At 49.8% G+C, this 22335-nt stretch overlaps 2 protein-coding genes across 2 annotated transcripts in view; one reads left to right on the top strand and one right to left on the bottom strand.

Moving 5' to 3' along the window:
• OPHN1 (oligophrenin 1) overlaps positions 1 to 16927 on the bottom strand; it is a 61544-nt gene extending 44617 nt beyond the window's left edge. Inside the window, exons 1-2 of the mRNA XM_009880684.1 lie at positions 16915 to 16927; positions 1363 to 1458 (exon numbers count right to left, since the gene is read on the bottom strand). Of these exons, the coding sequence (XP_009878986.1) occupies positions 1363 to 1458; positions 16915 to 16927 (109 nt within the window). The remainder of the gene's footprint in view (positions 1 to 1362; positions 1459 to 16914) is intronic.
• A 313-nt stretch (positions 16928 to 17240) lies between these two features.
• The window catches only part of YIPF6 (Yip1 domain family, member 6), a 9517-nt gene continuing 4422 nt past the window's right edge, over positions 17241 to 22335 (top strand). Inside the window, exon 1 of the mRNA XM_009880683.1 lies at positions 17241 to 17345. Coding sequence (XP_009878985.1) covers positions 17241 to 17345 — 105 coding nt within the window. The remainder of the gene's footprint in view (positions 17346 to 22335) is intronic.

Genomic DNA, 22335 nt, shown 5'->3' with positions numbered 1-22335 from the left:
CCGCGGCCAGGACAGGGAAGCAGGAGGAGAGACAGTGCCGGGGCAAGGGACCTTGCAGATTTGTCCCTTCCAACCGAGAGGAGGGACTCTCCTTCCCTTGGGCAGCTGTTTGCTTCAGATCCCTCTGCTCCCAGAGGGGCATTTATAAGGCAACACATTACCCTCCTTTATTCAGATGAGTTCTGAAACGCAGTACCTCTATTGCCATTAGACTTGGAGGCTGACTCATTTCCAGCGGGTTTCACCTAGAGACTTTCCATAAAGGAAATCAGATTTTGAAGGGCAAGCTGCAATTTGCTTTAAAGTGCTTTAAATAAAACAGCCCAAAGAACACGCTTTACTTCCTTCCCCTTTCAGCGGTGGCCGAGAGACCTGACATCAGCAATGTCACACTTGCAGCCACTCTTCAACAACAGCCTGACAAAAGCTTTGGGTTTTGTTCTTCTTTTCCTATGTTCAGCCTCCAGGAGCAGCCTGGCCAACGCTCTGCGCCCCCTGCCACAGGCAGCCCCATCCCCTCAGCCCAGGCAGGCACCCCCAGGGGTCTGTCCCATGGAGCAGGGTCAGCCCCTTGGGGGGCTGGAGGACCTCCTGCCATCCCTCCTGCCGGCTGCCACCACCGCAGCACCCACACCCCTGCACCAGCCATTCAACGGCACTAGCTCAGCCAAAAGCAGGAGTAATTTGAAAAGCATGGGGTTTAGCACATTTAGGCCATTCGGTTTAGCTCCCTGGGTGCAGCTGGCAGCTGTGTAATCTGCACAGTTGCACCGGGCTGGCAGGGACCTAAAATGGCTTCAGGATTGCTAATCCCAAAACAGATGTGCTGGGAGTAGTATGACACTCATGCCACAGGCTGGCAATTATTTTCCATACAACACACATCCAGCAATTCATTTTTCCCAGCAGTTTGCAGCCTGGTCCCTTTTTCGGGGCAGCGCAGGGGCCACTTCGTTTTTGTAAGGCATTTTCAGCGGAGCAAAGGCAACTTCAGGAGCAGCGCCTATCTGGATCAGGAGACGTGGCCAATGCTCAGTGCCACGCATGCTCCCACTCCACCTGTGGCACTGGGAAGTGGGACTTGCTGGGAAGCCAGTGCTGCACTGCCATCCTCCCCAGAGCCCGGCAGCACAGAGCGCAGCTGGAGCCGTGGAAAACCTCCACAAATTATCCGCTGAATTGGGAATGTGAAACTCTACCCGTGAAAGTTCAACTTTGTAAAATACGCTATGGAATAGCTGACTGGTATCTGAGGAACGTGTCTCCTGACGCTGTTTCAAAAACGTTAGTGCAGGCAAATTCCTAGAGAAGGAGCGACTTTCTCAGTTACTGAAATTTTGAATCAAAAAGAAGAAAACTTACCAATATTAATTTCATCATCTGTTAGGGTGTCACCAATAAAGTCGAACTGAAAGGACTGCAAAGTCTGGGAGAATTTCTGTACTGCCGATGAGTAACCTGGAAAAGGACAGAGCAATAAGGCTGTGTATTTTTGCAATTGCTCTACAGAAGCAGCAAGTCTTAGAAATTTAGCCTGAATGGAACAAAACTATCGTGAGGTGGTTAGAAAAATCCATAGGCATAATGAATTTATGCACTTCAGAAAGTGTTGCAAAGTTAATATCCATTAGAGGCTGCAGAGAGCATGTGCTTTGTTTTGTCTTCTTTTTCTTTCTCAGTGTTGTTGAAAATGCTTCTGCAATACTAATGGATGCACCAAATCGTACAAACAGCCGATCAACAGCCTCAGGTCCTGCTACATACAGAAAGAGACACCGACACGTTTCCCCTGCAGGAAAACATGCAGCTTCAAATGTAGCATTCACCACCACCGCAGGAACGTTTTCAGAGAAGCAGATGTCCCCAGTGCCACACATGCATCAGCACAGCTCCTCGGAGCACGGAGGCTGTCAGACCGGCTTCTCGCTGTTCAAAGTAATTTTTTCATTATATGGGAGAAAAATCCATAGAATCAGAAAATAAACATGGGGAAAAAGACAGGACCCAAAATAACTGCCCCTCTTTAGGGGGTCACAGACACAAACAGGCCCTCAGAGAAGTATGACAGTGTTACAGGCGAACGCAGTGAGCCAGAGGGCTCAAGCTGTGCTCGTCAGAGTGTCTGCAGATGGCCCTGGGACCTGCTCCTGCCCCGCTGGTGAAGAAATGTTCACTCTTGAAGCAAAGACACTTCCTGATGGCGGTTGGTAGCTCAGCCCAAATTATTTTTGGACTTTCCAGAGAAGTTTCTAGCCAAAAGGACCCTTTGTGTCTTTGCATCCTGTGCGGCTGCTTCACAGCTTCGTCAGTGGCTCCCTTGTTGTGAAGGCGTCTGCTGACATTGGCAGAGAAGCTGCAGCCGGGACCGGGCAGCGACAACGCAGCAGACCCCAGCGCCAAAATCACCCACCCAGTGACAGCTGTGACAGCCACAGGTAACACTGCACCGCAGGAAAAAACAAGTCCTTCTCCCACTGGCAGAGCACAAGAGGGAGATGCAATGGATTTGACAGCCTCACATCAACCACATCTTCCCGCACAAACTTAGACGCTTTTCGGTGGTGTTAGTCTTTCTTCAGCAGCAAATACCCGAGATACAAACAGGAGGAGGCTGAACTTGCCTGACCTTGGGGAACGGGATGTAGACCATAAAACAAAAGCAAAGGAACAATTTTATACTTTGATTTACATTGCTATTTTCCCTAATTTTGGGTTCCAGCTATAAGCACTGTCGCAGGCTGGATTGCTTTGTGGGGGTGCACAGGACCTGGCGCTTTCTGAAATACAGGAATCTGCAAGTGTGGAAGATGCGATGGCACAGATGTTCACATGCAACCAGCTCACAACCCCTGCTTTGGCAATCCAGGGGAAGGATTGCCGTAACAGAGCAACTCTGTGTACATGGTTTCAGGTTTTTTTTTTTTTTAATTTGTCTCTTGGTTTAAAGAAATAAGACAAGCACAATCACTTTTGGCATCAGTTGTTAAAATCCGGGGGGAAATAACAGCCAAAAATGAGATGAGGAATTAGTGAGGAATTGTGTCTGCACAGTATAGGCTACGCCCGGTATTTCTAGCCTAAGGAAAATGGCGATCTGGGTGTATTTTTGTTTATTCTTTTCCATCACAGACTCAGTGACAAAAGAACTTATCACCACGGTGGCAAACATGGGGTCTTCTGAAACACCGCTATGAAGGGGAGAGAAAAATTGGACAACACTGAATTGGACGTGGGGAAAAGAAATCAAGTGGCTCACGTGGGATCCCGGCAGGTCCCCAGACTGCTCTGCATCCCCTGTCCCCAGGCTAGGAGCACCCCAGAGCCCCCTGGCCCTCCCCAGGGCTCCTGAGCAACCACGGCATGCAGGGACAGACAGGTCCCCAGCCTGGGGAGGAGCGTGGCCTCAGAGTGCACACAGTCCCGGCTTTTCCCTCAAAAGCCTCGTTCAGCAGTTTCCTCCGACGGGTCAAACCTTTGCTCCTGAATGGGCAGATTCAGGCCTGAATGTCGCTATTTAAGCACAGCTGCCGGGGGGCTGAGAGCGTGTAAATGGGTGAACTCCAGCACAGAATGATGTCATTGATTTGATGGAAAACCTCAGCAAATAATTCACTCTCAGTCCCCGCAGCGTTCGCTTCAGGCTGGGGCTGGAGGCTCTCATTCAGTTGTTGCTCAGGGGAATCTTTGTCTCCCTGCAAACACTCCTCGTCTTCCCTGGATGCTGCTGATGGCCCTTGCCCAGCTCCTCCTCGCACCTCAACTATGTTTATTAGCGGGTGAACTTCAATCACTCCGTTTAAATGCCCACCCTGACCCAGCGCCGGGTCCCCACGCAGCCCCTCTGAAAGCCAGCAGCACCCAAAACGACTCCTCACATCCCACCCTCCCACACCCCCGGCGCAGCACTGGATCCATCACCGGCCTTGCCTGCCCCAGTTGGTGCCTGTCCCTCTGTCTGGTGTCCGTCTGTCCCCCTCCACAAGCATGGGTGACATGGCACCGGCCAGCTCCAGCTGCACGTGTCCCCGTGAGACAGGAGCACGGCTGCACACACAAATCCCACAGACAGCGCCTGCGGGACAGAGGGTTTGCATGCACCGTTTTTCCATCGCATGTGTCAGCACAGTGTTTAGCCCCAGCATCGGAGAAACGGTCCTTGGCGAGCTGCTTGCCTTTTGGTTTTTATAGAAACAGGGGATAGGGCAATGGCAGAGAAGGGTTTGAAAAAGCCAAACACAATAAATTTTAACCAGAAAAAAAGAAACAGTATAGCTGATTTAAGTTACATTTTGCTTTCAAAATGTTGTCTAGCCTGAAAGTTTATTTTCCAGTTTTCTAGTTGAAGGAAATTCAGGTGGACGTGCTATAAACCACATCTCACATTAGCTTAACAGTGGAAAAAAAAAAAAATGTGATCCCCTTAATCAGTCCAGCCCTGTTTGGTTTCGCTTGGGACAAGGAATTTCTTTCATTTTGGGGAGCCATCCTCATCCTCACCTTCAGCAAAGTCAGGAGTAGGAAGCCGCGGCTGCGACCAGTGACTGTGTGCATTCACCTCACCGTGCCACCCTGCTGCCTGGAGCTAACGCCTGCTGAAGATGGCAGCCATCCCTGTTGTCCCACGCCGAGGTGACAACCACCAAGGACATCCCTGGGATGGCCAGGGCAGCCGCCCAGTGCCATGTGCAGACCCCACCATAGAAAAAACAACTGTGGAAGACGTAGAGTTAGGAAAGGAGAGGACAAGCTGGAGGGACAGCCAGTGCTGCGAACGCCTGGCGTGGCTCCTGAGGAGCATTTAATGGAAACCAGACTCCTACAGACCAACGTGACTCGTCCTTATACACGTACGGAGCCTTGGCTGAACACTGGCTTCTGACAAATCCTATATATACACACGGGACAGAGAGCATCGGGTACTGCCATGGTGTTATGGGTGTTATCATAACGATGGGGTGTTTATTGGGAAATTAACAGAGGGATGACTCTGGCAGCTGACCCCGCTGCAGCAGTGCCTGCTGGCACCAGCCACGGAGGGAAGAGAAGATGCTCATGCCTGGCGGGTTATGTCCCTGCGGGGTCCAGCAGCCAGGACAGCACCAGGGCCTGATACAGAGCCATGAACTGCTCAGAGACACTCGGTGGGAAGTCACCCTTTCCCTCAGCAGCTCCCGAATGGTGGCATGGTGACACCAGGGGACAGGGAGAAGGCAAGGGGGGCTGGGGAGAAAGGGATGAGCCGGAGCCGCAGGAAAGCAGCTCGACAGCAGGAAGGGGCCACTGCGGTCAGCAGCTGGAGCTGGGCAGGAAGAGATCAGCTGTGGAAAAACAGGGCTACATCTCCACACTGGAAGAGATAAGCCCATATTCTCCCTCATTTTAACAGATACTCGGAAGATTTTTCCCCCCCCGATACAAACACATGGCTGCCAAATGCCCCCCGCTTTGCACACCCGAATCCTGGCAGCGGGGAGAGGGTGCGGGCTGGAGAGAGGTGGCTGCAGGGTCTGTCCTGAGCACACAGCACCAGGAATGCATGCGGAGAGCCGGACCGTCGCTGAAGGAATAACACTGTGCTTCCGAGCCACGGGTATCACTGCAAACAGCACGCAAAGTCTCCCCACCTCCAGCAGCCTCTTGGTACAGCTCAGCCCATTTCTCTGGAAATGCACCAAAATGAATTCGATCAGGAATCCTCTAGGACTCTTCTTCCTTACAGCGTTCAGTACGTGATGCCAACTTTCACAATCTGCGGTCACAATAATTTACTCTTCTAGTAAAAATAAAGTCCCATCTTTCTGCACAGAATAACCTCAGCCAAGCTGGGGCTGGCAGGAGGGAGGGATGGAGTGCCAGCTACAGCCTCACTACAGTTTTAAGAGGTACACAAAGAACTTTCTGGTTGGATTTATGTATGTATAAACACACCTCCAGGGACTGCAGCTATTGAGGGATGTGCCCCACAGCCTGTTCAGCAAAGACCTAGCGAGGATTCTCATTTCAGCCTTTCACAGCAACCATAGATAACCGAAGACTACAAACAAAAAAGGGATCTCTGTGCACCAGAAAAGGAGGGCCATGCTTAGGCTGCCTCATCTAATATCACAGGGACACAACGTGATGCTAGGTGTCACAAAGATGCAGAGAGAAAGCAGCAAGATTTTGAGAAATAAACACTTTATAAAACAACACAAAACCTCCTACTGTGTAGAAGAGGAGTCACAGAGCATACGCTTCACTTCTGCCAGGACCAGCCTGCCCAGACCCTCACACAGGTTATTCATACCTAAACATCCCCTCGTTAAACCAATTATTTTACATTTGTTAGCTGCGCAGCAGTTGGTAAAGCCAGCACCATTTCTACTTCTCCCTCGCAAACAGCCAGGCAAGAAGCACTGCTCCTCCAGGAGTTCAGGGGCCAAACGGGCAGTGGGTTCCGCAGGTCTGTGGCTAATCCTCAGTCGCACACTGCTCCCTGCACAGCGCACCGCAAATTAAGGAGAAAACAAAATAAAACCTACAAACCCCCTCACTCTACCATCACAGCAATCATCGGCCAGTGACATTTCTAGAGTAAAGCAGTGCTTAATTTCACTCGTCTCCAATCGGGCTAAATACAAAGAGGCAAAAGCACGGACAGCTGAACCAAGACAGCCTGCAGTGTCCCCAACCTGTCCTGTCCCTGGGAAGGAGGTGGGACAACCCTGCCTGCATTGGAAGGCGAGAAGTGACTTTAACTGGTTTCCCTCCCTCTGCTGACGCACAGGCAGTTAGAGGAAAAGCAGCCAGCAGAGACCATCAGGGGAAACAAGCTGCTCCTAAGCTTCTGCATCCACCAGACCCCAGCACGGAGGTGCCCTACACAGTGCAACATACCAAGAGCTTCAACAATCCATCCTTGAAACTATTTGTAACTGTCAAAATATTACTTAGAAGTTGGAAAAATAAGGACCCAAAACGATTTTGAGCTACAGCAATGCAAACAAACAGATCAAATGTAAGGAGGAGCTCCATTTTTGTATTTTGCTTTCCTCTTCTCCAACTTGAAAACAGAAATATCAAAACCAGCCACACGCTTTTTTTCTTTCAAATAAGTAAACAAACAAAAGACAATAAAAGTTCATTCTGTACTTAAATAAGAGCATTTTAAGCCAAGGACAAATTTTAGGGTTAGGAACTGAACTCTGGAAATCCAGTTTTTCAAGGGAATGTTGCAAGACCCTGATGCACAGCAGCTGAGGATGCACCTACATTTCTTCTCAATGCTTGGTCACTACGGAACATTTTCTACTTCCTCATGGAGAGCTGAGCAATGGGACATGGGAAATACTGGGTTTTCCTTCAGCATGCAAAAAAGAGGGCTGTGATCCCTGAAGGGAAAAGAATGCGCCCATTGTTAGCGACTCCCACTGAAGAATTTCCCAGAGGGTTGCATCATGAAGGAGATGCATCCACGCTGCCAACCCAGAGATGAGGTTCTGGACGTGGTACCCGACCCACCGCTTCCAGGGGATTCTCTGTACTTGCAGCAAAGCTTTACAAGCCAACACACAATGTGTTTGGCCAATGGGCCAGATTCAGCTCCGAGCTGTTGTATTTAAGCAGCATGTACTAACTGCATGAAGTCCCCAAACATTGTCCCACCAAAATACCTTAACTCTGAATCAATGAAGTTACCCCCACTGAGCCCAGATGTGCCATTAGGAACGTGAGTAATGAGTCCTGACTCACTGAACACTCCTAAATACTCTACAGCTGCTTGAACACAAAAACATGTTGATTTTTTCAGATGAGGGAAAAAAAAAATCTTCCGGTCAGTCTTCTAGGTAGTCCCAAATCTACACAAGAATCTTGTAAGGAAAACAGCATTCCTGTTGCTTCATAAATGAGAGATGCTCACCGTTAGGTAATTAAAAAACAGCCTAGTACAGCGTTGACAGTGCTCTGCATTATACCTGGCAAGTTGTTCCCGAGTGTCCCTGAAGGCTTTCTGGATGCTGTGGGGATTCAGAAATACTGACATGTTTTACAAAGGCCATTTTTCACGCACTGACAAGGGTTTTCCACTTGACAGAAGTAAATGGGTAGCATGAACTAAAAATAACTTGCTATATTTAGCTGTGCTTTACAAATCTCTTGCAAAGGAATTTACTGAATGTCTAATACTTCTGTTATATATTTATCTTTTCTAATCAGTTCTTTATTGACAGAGTCTTTTATAAACTGCCACACCACTTCTGCAGTCGATCCAGCACAGGCTCTAGGGAGAAGAGCAGGGCTGCGGTTCAAGTACAAATACATTTTTCAGTAACTCTCCCTACCTAGTGGCCTTTTGCATTGCAAACTGGTTATCTGCCCTCTGTACCATTACCTAAACTTACATATCACCCTCCCACTCTCCCCCACCTAGTTACTGCTTCCTGTCCTAAGTCAAATTTTTCATTCTCATAATTTCTCCTCCTTGCCCGGGCAACCTTGTGGTAAGTGCACAAACTTGCTCAACAGGCTTATTTTCTTTATTGACTGTTTAATTAAAAAAAAAAGACCAACACAGCAATTCTTGACATTTATCATATGTTCCTTATACTTACTTGTCTTATCTCCCTTATTGACTGATGGAAACCTGCTATACCATACCTGTCGCACTTCACAAAAGCTGGCAACTCTTACTACGCTGGATCGAAGATCAAGGAAGTTACACACACACAGAGGCTTTTCTGGCTGCCACGAGCAGAAGGAGACTGCAGGTCTCCTCAACAGCTCAGAAGTTCGGTAACACATCGGCTCAAAAAAACAACTAAAACAAAAAGCAAACAAGCAAGGTTGGAAGGACAACAAAGTTTTGGGGTATATTGGTCTGTTTTGGAGAAAACCGGAAGTGAGTGATGCAGGTTACAGCTTCTGGGGAGAATGATGCACTCTTCTCCTACCTCTGATTAAGTGCACATTAATTATCTTGCGTAACTTTTCTTCCCTAGACCTTCATAGTGATAGATACCGTTGATCACAAAGAACAGCATGCAGCAACGCCACATGTTGAAGAAAAGACACAGAGCAGATCGTTCCCCTAGTGATACCTACTGGCTTCTACTGGTTTCCTGGAGAACGGTACTTGAGACTGTATTTTAATGTTTTTATAAAGGACAGTGTACAGATTTATTTTTTATGATTTTTGCTTCTGAAATACCAGGACAGCCATGATCTTAAATCCCCTTGAAGCACAGGACCTTCAGCACAGCCTCCATCCCAGCCAGGCGGGGACAGGGGGCACACAGATACCTGCATGCTCACCCCACCAACAGATGCACGACAAAACCACCACTGGCACCAGCACTTCATTTAATGCTCCTCATGACGAGCAAGAGGCAAAACTATACTTTGAATGTCTGAACTCCTCAAAGGAGAATTTTTCACCTCTGGCGTTTTTCTGGCCTTTTGAACCGATCTCACAGCCCTGCAAAGCTGGAGGAGTTCCTTCAGGGAAACTGGAAAAAGACATGAGGCAGACAGCCCAGAACACGTGGCTAACTGAAATGAAGTTAAAAAAAGATTAGCTGCCTTAGAAATCATCAGAAATGTTGAAATGCGCATTAAGAAATAGTGCAACTATAATTTGTCTCAATCTTATATGTCATGACATCCATCCAGTATGTCAGTGGAGAAATGACCAAGTTTTCTCCATCAGTTTTAACCCCAGGTTTACAGATAAGTTGCACTAAGAGCTCCCACTGCACCAGAAGACTGAAGGGGCTGGCAAACACCCCTCTGCCGGCAGCGGTCAGCCCGTCTCATACATTATTTCACCCCAAACTCTCACAACAGGAATTCCTTTGTTCGCGATTCAGCTCCCAGCAAAGCTTGACCATTACGAAATCACTATTTTTTGTATTTCAGTTAAGTTAAGGTGATGCAGAGGAAAACAAGTGTCATGAAGACCACATGAACACAACACCCAAGGGTGCCAGGAAGCGACACCTTTCAACACCAGGCTCGGCAAAGCTCCAGGACATGGGTGACACAGCCCATGGTCGAGCTCCGCGCCTCGCTGATAGAAACGGGAACTCACTCACAAATGAGTGCCGTGGAGCACGTTTCCAATAAAAGACTCCGTTTCATTACTCAGTTGAGCTCCAACAAGAATAATAACTATTTTTTGGACAAATGCTCACAGGGTTGCAGATACAGATAGAAGACTCACCGAGGAGAAAATGCCGTCGCAGCCCTTTGGTCCACCGTGGACCAAATCCCAACTGCGGGGGCTGGCTGCTGCTCCACCTACATGAATTTCAGACCACCTAGTGTCCAAATCCAACTTTCACTACAACAGTGAATTGCTCAGCACCACCCTGGAGTGTACTAAACTTGAGTGAACGCAGGAGAGCCTGCTGAGAGCCGTAGTGTGCGGGGAACGCTGCCCGGTTCCCTGCCTCCGCTGGCACCAGCGCCGCAGAGGAAGGCAGTGCCAGCGTTCCTGTGCTGGGGCAGTCAGCAGCTCCCAGACTTGTTACTGGAGGGCTCCGAGGGCAGCGGCATGGGGATGCCTTCCTACCAAACTTCAAGTGCAGAGGCTGCCAGATACCTGGGCCCTGCGGCAGAGCGCGGCGCTGGTGCCAGCGGAGGCAGGGATGGCAGTGCCAGGTGAGCCAGCCTGCGGCAGCTGGGCATCACTGCGGGGACCGGGGCTGTAATTCAAACAGGAGGCAGATGGAAGTATGGTGAGGGTAGCAGGCGGCTCTGTCTGCTGCACCTATTTATATACCTATTTATATCACCATTCCATGAAGGCCAGTTGCCTTTTCTAACAGCCTTCCCCAACCCATGGAGACAAGGTTTAGGGTTGCTGAATAAAGGACAGACTCTTTGAGAAATAATAAATAAATAAATAAATAAATAAAAAGCTGAGCCATGGAAAGCAAATGAGTTTTCTCTTCTCTCAGTTGTAGCAAGCTGTCCAGGAGGGCCTGAGCAGACCACGTCCTCGGGGCATCAGGAGAACCTCATGGAAAATGTCTGGTCAGTAAGGACAGGGCAGAGCTGCACAAATCCTTGCGGCGCTTCAGGCTGCCCGGAGCTCCCTGGCTCCGAGAGCAGCGAAGCAAGCTTTTGGCACGGCTGCTTTGGCGTAAGCAGCAGGAGAGGGTGTGCTCCAAGAGCCGCGGCTCCCTGCTGTACAAGCAGTACGAACACAGGGAAAACAAACATGAAAACAACAGACTCTTATCCGGGGCAGAGCATTAGCAGTCCCCACAGAGATATCTTATGATCTGCAGAGCCATCAGATGCATCTCATTTCAGCTTTCCAGCAGCCACCCTTCCCAGGCAGGGGCAAGGCGAGTTAGAACCAAGCGCTTTTGCAGGCGGCTTCAGCGAGCGAGCGGAGCCAGCGGCTCGCTCCTCCGGCACACGATGATTTCAGAGTTTCCTTCGATAAGGGCGCAGAGAGGGCCAGGCAGGAGGCCAGATGAGTCACACATGGCACAAGGGGAAGACTTGCGAGCAGCTTACAAACGATCCGAAGCAGTTCAGCGCGGGGAGGAACACACATCCCTCCTGCTGCAGGGCTGGGAGCTGCTGCCAGTGTGGACACGGCGGGTCCTGTGCCAGCCAGCATCACCTGGGAGCCCCCTGGGCACCTTCCCCTGACCAGCCCAGGACAGCCCAAACCCACCCACCCTGCAGAGCACCATTAGGTGGGCTTCGGCGAGAGCTACCCCACCTCTGGGCACCTCTGCAAGCCCCAGACCCCACGAGGATTCGCCAGTCCAGCTCTGTGCCTCCACCACAGAGGGTACCCCAATGCCCTGCAGGTCCCCAGTTCATCATTTGATGGCACAGGAACAGGTCGTGTCCCTTGTTCTCCATTTTCACAGCTAAGAGGTTTAGTAACATAAATAATATTACTCTTGTTTTAAAAATATCTAGCCTCAGCACTTCATAATCAGCCTTGGCTGGAGGAACAGGATAAAAAAAGGAGAGAGAACAGACTGCAGAAAGTAACGTGAATTGTGGGCTTTACTTATATTTATAAACTGTACCACAGGCTATTCAGCTGCTCTTATCGTCATTTGAACAACTCGTGACTGCACATTCACCTGCATGGAGAATTCGGTGACAAAAACCGACACCAGCCACGAAGGCAGTTTTCGAACGTTCCCCAGAAAGGAAAAGCCAACACGACCTGGGGATCGCCACTCCTAAAGGAGGAGCTCAGCCGAAAGCGGTGAGGAGTCTGCAAGGCAAAACAAAAGCCAATGAGGAAAAGTTCACCATCACCAAAACAAAAATAAGACATTTCCAAAAGCTTTTCTCTGCATACATAGCAGAAACCCAAATAAAAGGTTTACACTTTTGAAACACTGATTTAATGCTTAGTAAGAAAAATAACTGCTGCCTGCTAAATTTCACTAGCAGTTTCAAAGGAGCTTTCATTTTGGCGTGTTCAACGTCTGTAAAATAGCACTGCTTGATTGCAAGATAGAAGTTTGTCCTTTTTGCCTGCAAACCTCACAGTTCTTCAAACTGCATAGAAACTCTGTACATCTCAAAGGCCATGCTGAAGGGCAGTGCTCCTGGCAGCGAAGGCACCGCTTCGGCAGTGCGCGGTGCCGCAGCCCAGCATCCATGGCATGCTCTCATACCTTTCCCCTCTGGAGCAACGGGCAATCTTGACACTCCAGCTCCTCCTTGCAGACCAGATCCATGGCCGGGCAGCCAGAGATCGGTCCTAGAGCCATGTTCTTTAGGTAGGTACAATGCAGCACAAGGCCAAGGAGCAGTGCAGCCAGGACCATGCCACGGGGCAGTTTCTGGCTGCGGAACCAGCTGGGTGCTGTTGCCGCTTCCCAAAGCTGGGCTGGCACACAGCGGGACAGAAGCCACCCATGAAAAGCTTGTGGGCGAACGTGGGATGCCACATGTGTAGTTACCAGTGTGCTACCAACAGAATGAATAAATAAAATATTCCAAAAATTTTCAAGAAAAAAAAGCCAGAAAAGCTGAGTCTTCACACGGTGACTCAAGAGGAAACTCTGGTCAGCAGCAGCGCTGCTGTGAGCCCGTGGGCTGTCAGACACATTACAAAACATGGATAACACCCACATCCTCCCAGGGAAGGAGCCCGGAAAGGCAACAGAGGATGGATGAAAAGCTCTCTGTATGTCTTATGTGTGACAGAAGAAAAAGTATACTTAAACACATGAAAACAACTTAACTTCTTGCCCTGGACCTTTGTGCCCACGTATGCAGGAAAGTTCTCAGGAAGAGTATCGGGGCGCTGTTCGGGCTGGAAAAAGCCATCACAAAATATTGCACATTGGTTTGTTTTAAGGCAGACCAGGGCTGGTTCACAGCCTGTTCACCCACCCCTGTGCTGGCAGGGAGAGGGGTGGCGTGCGGTGCTGCTGCAGCAGGGGCCGGGGGGGCGGCAAGTGACCCCAGCTGATGTTTCTGCCCTGGGCTTCCTATCAGCAAACCAAGGCCTGAGCACCTCTCGTGCGGGTGACAAGGACACGGACAGAGCAGCTGTAATCAGCAGAAGCCAGCAGTTCCTGGGGAGGAGGCTGGGATCCCCAGCGACCCAGTGGGGGGGGCAGACCTGGCTCAGGCAGGGAGGGGAGCGAGGCCGCCCCGGCGCTCCCCGCAGAGCCCGGCACCACGCAGCTCACGTGGGAACCACCGCTGTGCAGCCACCCAGCCTGGTGCGGGTGCGTCAGCCACATGGCAAAGCGAACACGACAGCACCCACGCACCGGGTGAGCAAATCGCTCTGCCCTGGAGCGAAATCTAACAAACACACATCAACGAGCCCTGAAACACGGGGTAAGATACGCCTTGCAACCGGAGTGGGCAGATACCGTGCATGCTCCTCATCTTTCCTGCCTGCAACTGAAGATACAGCTTTGGCGGTTGCGGAGAGAGTTGGCTTTTTTTGTTCTTTTTTTTTTTTGCTATTGTTTTTTAGTTTCTGGTTAAAGCACATCTGTTTTAGATTTGCACCAACTTGGGGCCCTAGATTCTGTGCACGGTGCCTACAGCCCAGGAAAATGAACTGCTTCATCGCCTGCTGGCTGCAAAGAGACTCCCCTCGTCCTACCTGTCCTGAGGATGCCCACAGAATGCAGATGCTTGCCAGAGACACCAGTCCTGGTGGCACGGGAGCTGAAGTCCACTGCGTTGACATACAAAGAAACTTTTTTTGCAAGTTGAGCACTGCTTCGGAGCTGCTGCAGGGGACGGGGAATCTGAATTCCCACTCCACTCAAAGGCAGAGACACATGCCCACAGAAGAAAAAAAGTTATATGATTTTATTCAGTGGAAAGAATCACATTTGGTCGATACTGTTATTCACATCCTATTAGATCAATGATGCCAGAGTACTTCCAGTATCACTTCTGTAAATGGTATTGTGTGTTACCAGTACTGCAGAATACTGTGGTCTCTCCCACATACAGATATACACACACACAGAGTTTATCTGCTCAAGGCCTCCCAAGGTCTCTGTATGAACAGCTTCCAGGTGTTCCTGCTATCACCCTTGCCATGAGATGGTTCGAACCACAGCCGGCAGTGCTGCAGCACAGTGATACTCAGGAGCACATAGGTCTCAAAATCCTCAAGAAGACATTTGCATTCTGTTACTACATGCTTCTCTTTTGCAGCGGATCACGGTTCCTGGTTAAATTAGCATGTCCTCAATGTCTTTAACTGAGCATAATTGGTTTAGATCTAGGAGGTACCTAGGTGTGCACAACATCACCTAAAGCAATCAATTGTTTTTAAGCTGGATATAGGTCTGATGTCTCTTCAGACAACTCAAGCTGAGAAGTTAGGAGAAAATTTTAAAAGTTAACAGCAGTAACTGGAGCTCTTACTGGATGAAACCCCCAGTGAGGACGGAGAAGACCAGCAAGGAGCAGACAAGTACAAGGAGAATACATTATGGCTAGATGGCAGTGATGTATTTTCCAGCAAGTCATTTTTCCCCTACTGAAGTCCAGAAACAGCTTAACACTTGCTGCAATGGTGTAATGTGCTCCAGGAGCAAGGGGGAAGGTACCCCTTCAGCAGTGAGCCACCCCCTTCTGGAGAGTCAGCCCACGGCAGCTCCTTCCAGCCCCACCAGCACGGGTGGAAAACCAGATCCACAGTGAAACAAAAGACTTTAATGATACTTCAGTGAGAAAGAGTCAGGGAACAAGCAACAGATCTGCATCTGTGTTTCTTCTCTGCGATGCTTTCCCCAACATCCTTCATTTGGAAGGTGACTGACAAGGCAGTGGGGCTGACACCCAGCTGAGCTCAGCCCTGCACCAGGCAGGAGTGTTCAGTCCCTTGCTCCGTCTGCGGGTCCAGGCTCAGGTTCCCCCTAAGCTGGTGTAATGATAAATGCCACGTCCAAATGCAGGGACAGCAGACCAGCCAAGCTAATGAGGTCACCAAGATTATACCTAGCTGATTATACCCAGCCAGGGCCAATTTGTTCTGAGAGTTGTGCCTACTGGTACAGTGTCTGATCCTGCATCCATTGAAGCCAAGGCTCAGGTACCGACTGTTGCTGTGGCACAGCATCAGGAGAGTGCAGGATACAACCGGAGGAGAAAGAAGAGGATAGACCAACTTTCAGTAAGTCAGATCTGCTCAGTGGCAGCTCCATTACCAACCTGGGCACACGAGCAACCTCTTCACACTTGCCCAGCCAGTGGCATCAGAGAAACTGCTTATACAAGTCTTGTTTGGACTCCAGATTCCCCTGGCTATACTGGGCAGTTTAATGAACGGCTTTCCATGAGACAGAAGGCCTCTGTGCATCCACACGGAGAATTTCTATGCACATCTTCATTACTGTGCCATATGCTGGCTCACAACTAAGCTGTCTTTGTGGGACAGGATATTTTTAATGCAGACGCCTCAATGCCAAGCTCTGCCTGGAGTGCAGAGCTAATGTTTGCCTGGAGAGCTGCAGCCTTTCTTGTGCCAGCAGAAGGGCACGCGTGGGACAGACTCGTTCTTCTTCCTCCTTTTCCAGAGGAGCTTTAGGTTTGTTCGGACATAGGCAAAAACCAATATCTGGGTGTAACATACTGTAGTAACAGATTCAAGCCTTTGTCTCTACAGACATGAACCAGCACACAGGCTTTCTGCAGCAACTGGGCAGACCGACCACTCCAAGGCTGCTTTAATCTCATTAATATACCATGTTCTGTCAACATTCTCCTTTCTACACTCCAAAGAACTAAACCCTCAAGCACCACCTCTAACAACAGCACAGAAACTTGTCCAGAACAGGTCTGCCACGCTGAGGCTTCAGAGTCCCCTGAGCCGACAAGCAAATTCCCACACACAGCACCGCGGTGCCAGACCTGCAGGGAAGAGCATGATGTCAGGACCTTCCTTGGGTCCCCTATTCTCACCCATGCTAGGGAAAAAGCCCACCCAGCCCCTTTTGTTACAGACTGCTGTGTGCTTCGCAGGCATAGACGCCTCTACACATTCCTTTATAACATTAGCCTTCCGGGATAAAACGCTTGCACTGCCTGGGGAGGCTGGATAACTGACATGCAAAGTCAGAAGCAATCTGCAAAACTTTTATGCACTACAGAAATAAAGTTCAAAACCATGTATACAACATTTGCATGAGAACTCAAAGCTCTTCCAGCTTCAAAGGACAGTTTACACCATTGCAGCACTTGTATATTAATAAAAAGAGCCTCAACTTGACATTTCTCAAACTCCATTTGATATATAATTGCAAGAGAAGATCAAAGAACAGGGGGAAATACATAGTTTTGCATTACCACACACATAGCAGAGCGCAGCGAGCAGGAGAGATTACAAAAACACCAATGTATTGAGCCACAGAAAGAAAATGCTGTGAAGAAGCCATTTTTACAACAACGATGATGCTACACAGTTACCTGCTTCTGACATCCCTACTTACGGCCTCAGGCACGCAGCCTGGGGCAAGTCTTGTCTGTGACACCAGTGCTGGGCACCACGGCACAGGGGTTGCGAGCTCCGAGACACAAAGAAGCTGCTGCTGGGGACAGATCCCCAGTGCCCACGCCAAACCCTGGCCAGCCCAAGGGGATGGATGCCAGCCCACCATGCTCTAAGCAAAGCAGACCTCACAGTTTCTGTGGGGACCAGAGAGGAGTGCCGAGCTCGGCTTCCAGGGGTGAGCGAAGCAGCCCTGAAGCAGCACCGGGCTACAGAGTGCCAAGGAACCGCGCCGCAGGTGAAGATGCCGGCCGCCACCCCAGCCTTGGGGAGGAAGGCTAACCTCCCAGCCCCTCTCCCTCCCCAGCCAGGTCCTGGCCACAGCGGGCTTCAGAACTGCCAGTACAATGTATGGGACCAGCACCATCACTTGGCACTTGCCTGCGACTCTGCATATTCCTGGCATGGAAAAGAAGGGATGCAGCCAACTTTGCAACAAAAATAACTCACATTTCTGTCTAAAAGTAACTTATTCGCTATCACTGACTTTCATGCCCATGATTATTACAAATGAACAATATTTTTTTCTGCTTTAGTCAGTTTAATTTCTCATTTGGCACAACCTTATACTTAGTCATCCTACAGCATCCCACGTATAGTCAATTGTCAGGGGTTTGTCAGTAGCAAGAGAAAAAAAACACACTTAAAGGCAGCAACTTGTGACTGTAATTGCCCAAAGACCCACATCAGAACATGGGAAGCTGCGAAACACTCGGGAGTGTTTTACCCATGGTATTTTATTTTATTTATTTCATCAGGTAACGTGTCAGAGGCGGGTAGGTGGGGTGGAACCAGTTTCTCTTAATCCTTTGAAAGGCAAGAGAAGTTTGAGGCACCAAAGTGCACCCCTCATTTGGGCAACAGCCCCCCACTTCAGACAAAGCCCTGAAGCACTACCTGCTCTGCAGAAGGGGAAACTGAGGCACATAGCAAACAAAGGGGAGCAGAAGTTTCCCCTTACTGCCTCCCTCCTCTGCAGAGCAGGACAGCATGACTAAAACCACGCGCACGTGCCTTTCTGTGCGTGTAAGCCGGGCAGGGGCTTTCTGCAGCCCCCAGAAGAGCCTCCTTCAATGAACATGCTTTGGAGCAACACGAGCCGTGGCTGCTGCTGGAAGCCCTCCTTCAGCCCCGCTCTCCAGTCTGAGCTAACCCGTGCGGGAGCTGCTCCTGGCTCTGCCCCACCGCCAACCCAACAGTGGCAGGGCTTTCCAGGGACGGTTTCCAGTGCTGGCCCCTGAACAACTGCGCCGGGTACAGTACTCCCTCCTGCTTCTCCCTGCAGAGGAGCAAGAGGCGGGGAAGCCCTGCTGCCTGGGAAAGCACTTACCCCGCAGCCCTGGCTGCGCTTCCAGCCTCTCCCTGGGTTGGGGAAGGGAAGGGAATGGGAAGGCAACTTCAGTTTTTCTTTAGAAACGTGAAGGGAAGCTGAAGTCGGCAGACTCCTGCAGAGGAGCGGCAGCTCAGAAGCAGATGAATTTCTTCACCAAGGCCCAAGCACCCCTGCCGTGGGTCCCCACTGCCCTTGCCTCCCCATCTGGGAGCTCAGAAGTGGCAGTTTCAGCTTGGGGGCCATGCTCCCGAGCTGTGTTGATTCCCCAGCAGGGACAATCCCTGGCAGATCTCCGTGCCACGGCTTCTCCCACAGGAAGGGGGGACTCGCCTCTCCTCTCCAGGATAGCGAGTGGGCACCCACGAGCAGGGTTCCCCTGAGCTTTCACTCATCTCCTTGAGAAAGCACCGGGCACCGGCACCACTCGTGCACGCCACACGTGGGAATCACCGAGGGAAGGGGATTAAATGACACTTCATCCAGATCAACAGCAATTCTCCTCTAAGGAAGGGCCTAGGTCACAGCGAGCTTTGAGACTGCTGGGTAGAAAAACACCAGTAAACAAGTCTGGAGTAAAGACGTGGCTGCCTTAAAACTGCTCCCTGCAGCACATCACAGCCAGGTCACACTCACAGTGATTCACCGCTCGCCATCACTGACCATCGCCACAGACAGGATGGAGCGGACAGGCTTGAAACTGGGAAATGGAAAGGAGTACGTGCCATTTGCAAAACAACCAATACATTTAATTAAAACAGCACACCTACCAGCTAGACATATACCACTGGAAGCATGTAATATTATGCATTTATAATTCCATGGTACTCGAATAACTTGTTTAAAAAATTTGCACTCCGGTTCACATACTAATTTGCTATGACTATGATTATGGTGAATTAATCTACCAGTAAAAGGGCTACAAAGAAGTCAAAAGACATCCAAAAATCTCCAAATAGAAGTCACTGAAGTAGCACTTAGTAGACAATGGATCCCTAGTTTGTGGTTTTGACATAATAAAGTGACACCAAGTGGGCTTTTTCTTTTTTAGCTTCTAGAGACTCTGCTGGAACACTCCTAATATTTTACTACCCAGCAGGTAGGCTGAGACAAGTTTAACTGGCTGGATACTTTCAACAAGAACACTGCCAGCAACCAAGAAAAGAAGAACATACGTGCTCCCCGTATTGCAGACAACTCAAAAACACACGGCTTCACCCAGAACGTGAACTGATGGTCCTGCAGAACTCCACGTAAAAAGTCACACTCACTTTTCCCCCCTATTACTTGGCAAACAAAAAATAAAAGCCAGCTTCAGGCAGTCTCAGGTTTTTGAGTCTAAGTGTGGACTATGTGTTTATGGCAGATCACGTAAAGCCCAGCAGACCCCACGTTTCCCGCAATGGGGAACTGCATTTCTTTTCTCGGTAGCCTGCACGAGCACTGCATAATTCACATTGGTACATGTGTTTGTATCCAGACTGTGCTGCACCCAAGTCTTTTGTTCGGCCGTTTCCATCACCGCGTCAGGCTGAAGAGCCTGCCAGCTGGAGACAGCAGGTGTTTGACATGTCTACAAGTCTGAGCAAAACAGGGGACTGATTTGCTTTAAATCTTATGTTGGAGTTTATTCATTAATTAATCAGCAAACACGCAGACAATATATACATCTGTAAAGTCACCAGAGGTCTGTACTCAGTGCAGTGAGTCAATAGCTTGGAACAGTTTGGCCAAAGGTTTAACTAAGAGGGTGCCTCACCCATGAAAAGGGTAAGGTGGATGACAGGACCTCTGGACAGATAACAGGTCCAATTGGAACAATCATCACAATTAACCCTTTACCCTTGATGAAGAGATCTCACACTCTGTCCTGGTAAGACTATCATCACCTTTGCTTCCCAGCTGCTGAGGGACAGACCCATCCCACAGCACTGCGAAGGGACAGAAATGAATCATCAGCCATCGCTGTCCCCAACCAGGAGGCAGGATTTACCAGCCATCAGCCCAAGGTGTTTAGGCAACGGACAGTGAGTAGCCCCAAATTCCTATCCACAGTCCCACATGGACAGGATTCAGAAAGGAAGGCCTAGAATTTTTTTTAATTTTTTTTTTTAAGTTACCTGATAACTGAATGGGAAGGGGTCCGTGCCCAGCAGCCTGCTCTGCCAGGACACCCCCTGCCTGCTGGTTCAGCTGCACTCAAAAAAGAAAACAGCACAAAACCACCCCCACAGCACTTCAGGCAAGAAATGTGGGGTTTCCTTAGTTCTGAGGGGTTATCTGTGCCGTGTGACTGTACTCAGTTTCCTTCTACTTCTTCCCTTCCTCCTTGACCAGTCTCACTGGGACGGGTCTGCTGACCCAGCAAAATCCCCTCACATCCCTCCTCCAAGCACAGCATTAGGGTTTACAAACGTTAAAAAGGGAAACAGTTTTAATGAAAGCGATGAAGAAAAAGCAAAGTATTTACATTAACAAGCAGGCTTGTTAAAATCGCTTTGGTTTTCATTTTGTTGTTTTTTTTCCCCTGGACTAAGTAGAGATTTGGGGTTTTTTTGTAGTACATTTTAGCATCGTACAGCCCTGTGACGTCTGCTGTTTCAGTCACACTAGCTTTTGTCTTCACTGTTTTCCAGATGGGCAAACACAGGCTATTCCAGCCGTGGCCTTGATAACAAGGAAGCTCTGAATTATTCTTAACAAAAGAGCAGCAGCGAAACCTACTAATACCAAGTAAAAACCAACCAGCTGTCAAGAAAAACAGTGCATGATCAGAGTCTGCCCTGCTAAATTTTTTTATTTGTCTCCACTTGGGCTGATGCAAACACAGCATTCATAGCTGCCGTGCTGTCATACACCTTTGGCCATATTTTTATGCACATTTATAAAAGCAGAGAAGATGTGAGAGACAACACAGGAGAAGTGTATCTGCAGCTCTTGGAGGGGAAAAAAATCTAAGCAGAAGGACAGGTCAGTAAAGCGTTAAACAGACTGTACTGTGTGGTTTCAGATGACACAACCTGGCCCGGTAACCTCTGATGGTCTGTCAGTACTTCTGAACAAATGATTCCTTTAAAGTCAACACTCGAATTGACATTTAATTGTAAAAAATTATCATAATTGTTAAAAAAAAAGAGTAAACCACCCACAACAAAAGAAGGACTAAGGACTACCTCTGGACAGAGTGCTCTCATTCTCACACCAGGGCCACCCCAGGGAAGCAGGGCTGGGTGACAAGGTGACCTGTGCTGCCCCTGCCACACTTCACCCGTTCTTTGGTGAAGCCAGAACAATTAAGCATCTTCCCCAAACACGAGATTATTCTCCTTAAATGAAGGCGGTGCCTGGGAAAGCCGAACGGGCTCAGTGGCCGGTGCCCAGCGATGCTGGTGGTGTCAACCCAGCTCACCCGGATGATGGAGTCTGACCTGTCCCCATGCAGGGCCAGCTCTGGATGGACACCCAGGCGTGACGGGAGGCAGAGCTGGCACAATTAAGCATCTTCCCCAAACACGAGATTATTCTCCTTAAATGAAGGCGGTGCCTGGGAAAGCCGAACGGGCTCAGTGGCCGGTGCCCAGCGATGCTGGTGGTGTCAACCCAGCTCACCCGGATGATGGAGTCTGACCTGTCCCCATGCAGGGCCAGCTCTGGATGGACACCCAGGCGTGACGGGAGGAAGAGCTGGCTGCCCATGGCTTGCCAGCCCACCCTGATGCGATCCCGGCGACAAAAGGAGCTGCCAAACGCCAAGCTAAAGGGACAGAAGGCAATGAAGACAGCTGCCAAGCGCCGGGGTACGGGGGCATGATGCTCAGTGGGAGCCAAGCCGAAGGTGGGCTCCCAAAAACACGCCTGCAGGGCTGCGTTCAAGGAGAAATCCCATTCAGCCCAGCGCAGACAAGCACCGGCTGCTGCCGGAGCAGCCCTGGAGAGGCCCCATCCCCGGACCAGCTCCGGCACCGCGGTACCAAACGGCACATCGCCGGCGGCGAAGGGCAGGACGCGG

The sequence above is a fragment of the Charadrius vociferus genome, unplaced genomic scaffold (genome assembly GCF_000708025.1).
Source record: "Charadrius vociferus isolate BGI_N301 unplaced genomic scaffold, ASM70802v2 scaffold473, whole genome shotgun sequence".
Lineage (NCBI taxonomy): Eukaryota > Metazoa > Chordata > Aves > Charadriiformes > Charadriidae > Charadrius > Charadrius vociferus.
The sequence above is the reverse complement of the archived record's forward strand: the minus strand, read 5'-3'. Positions and strand labels throughout refer to the sequence as shown.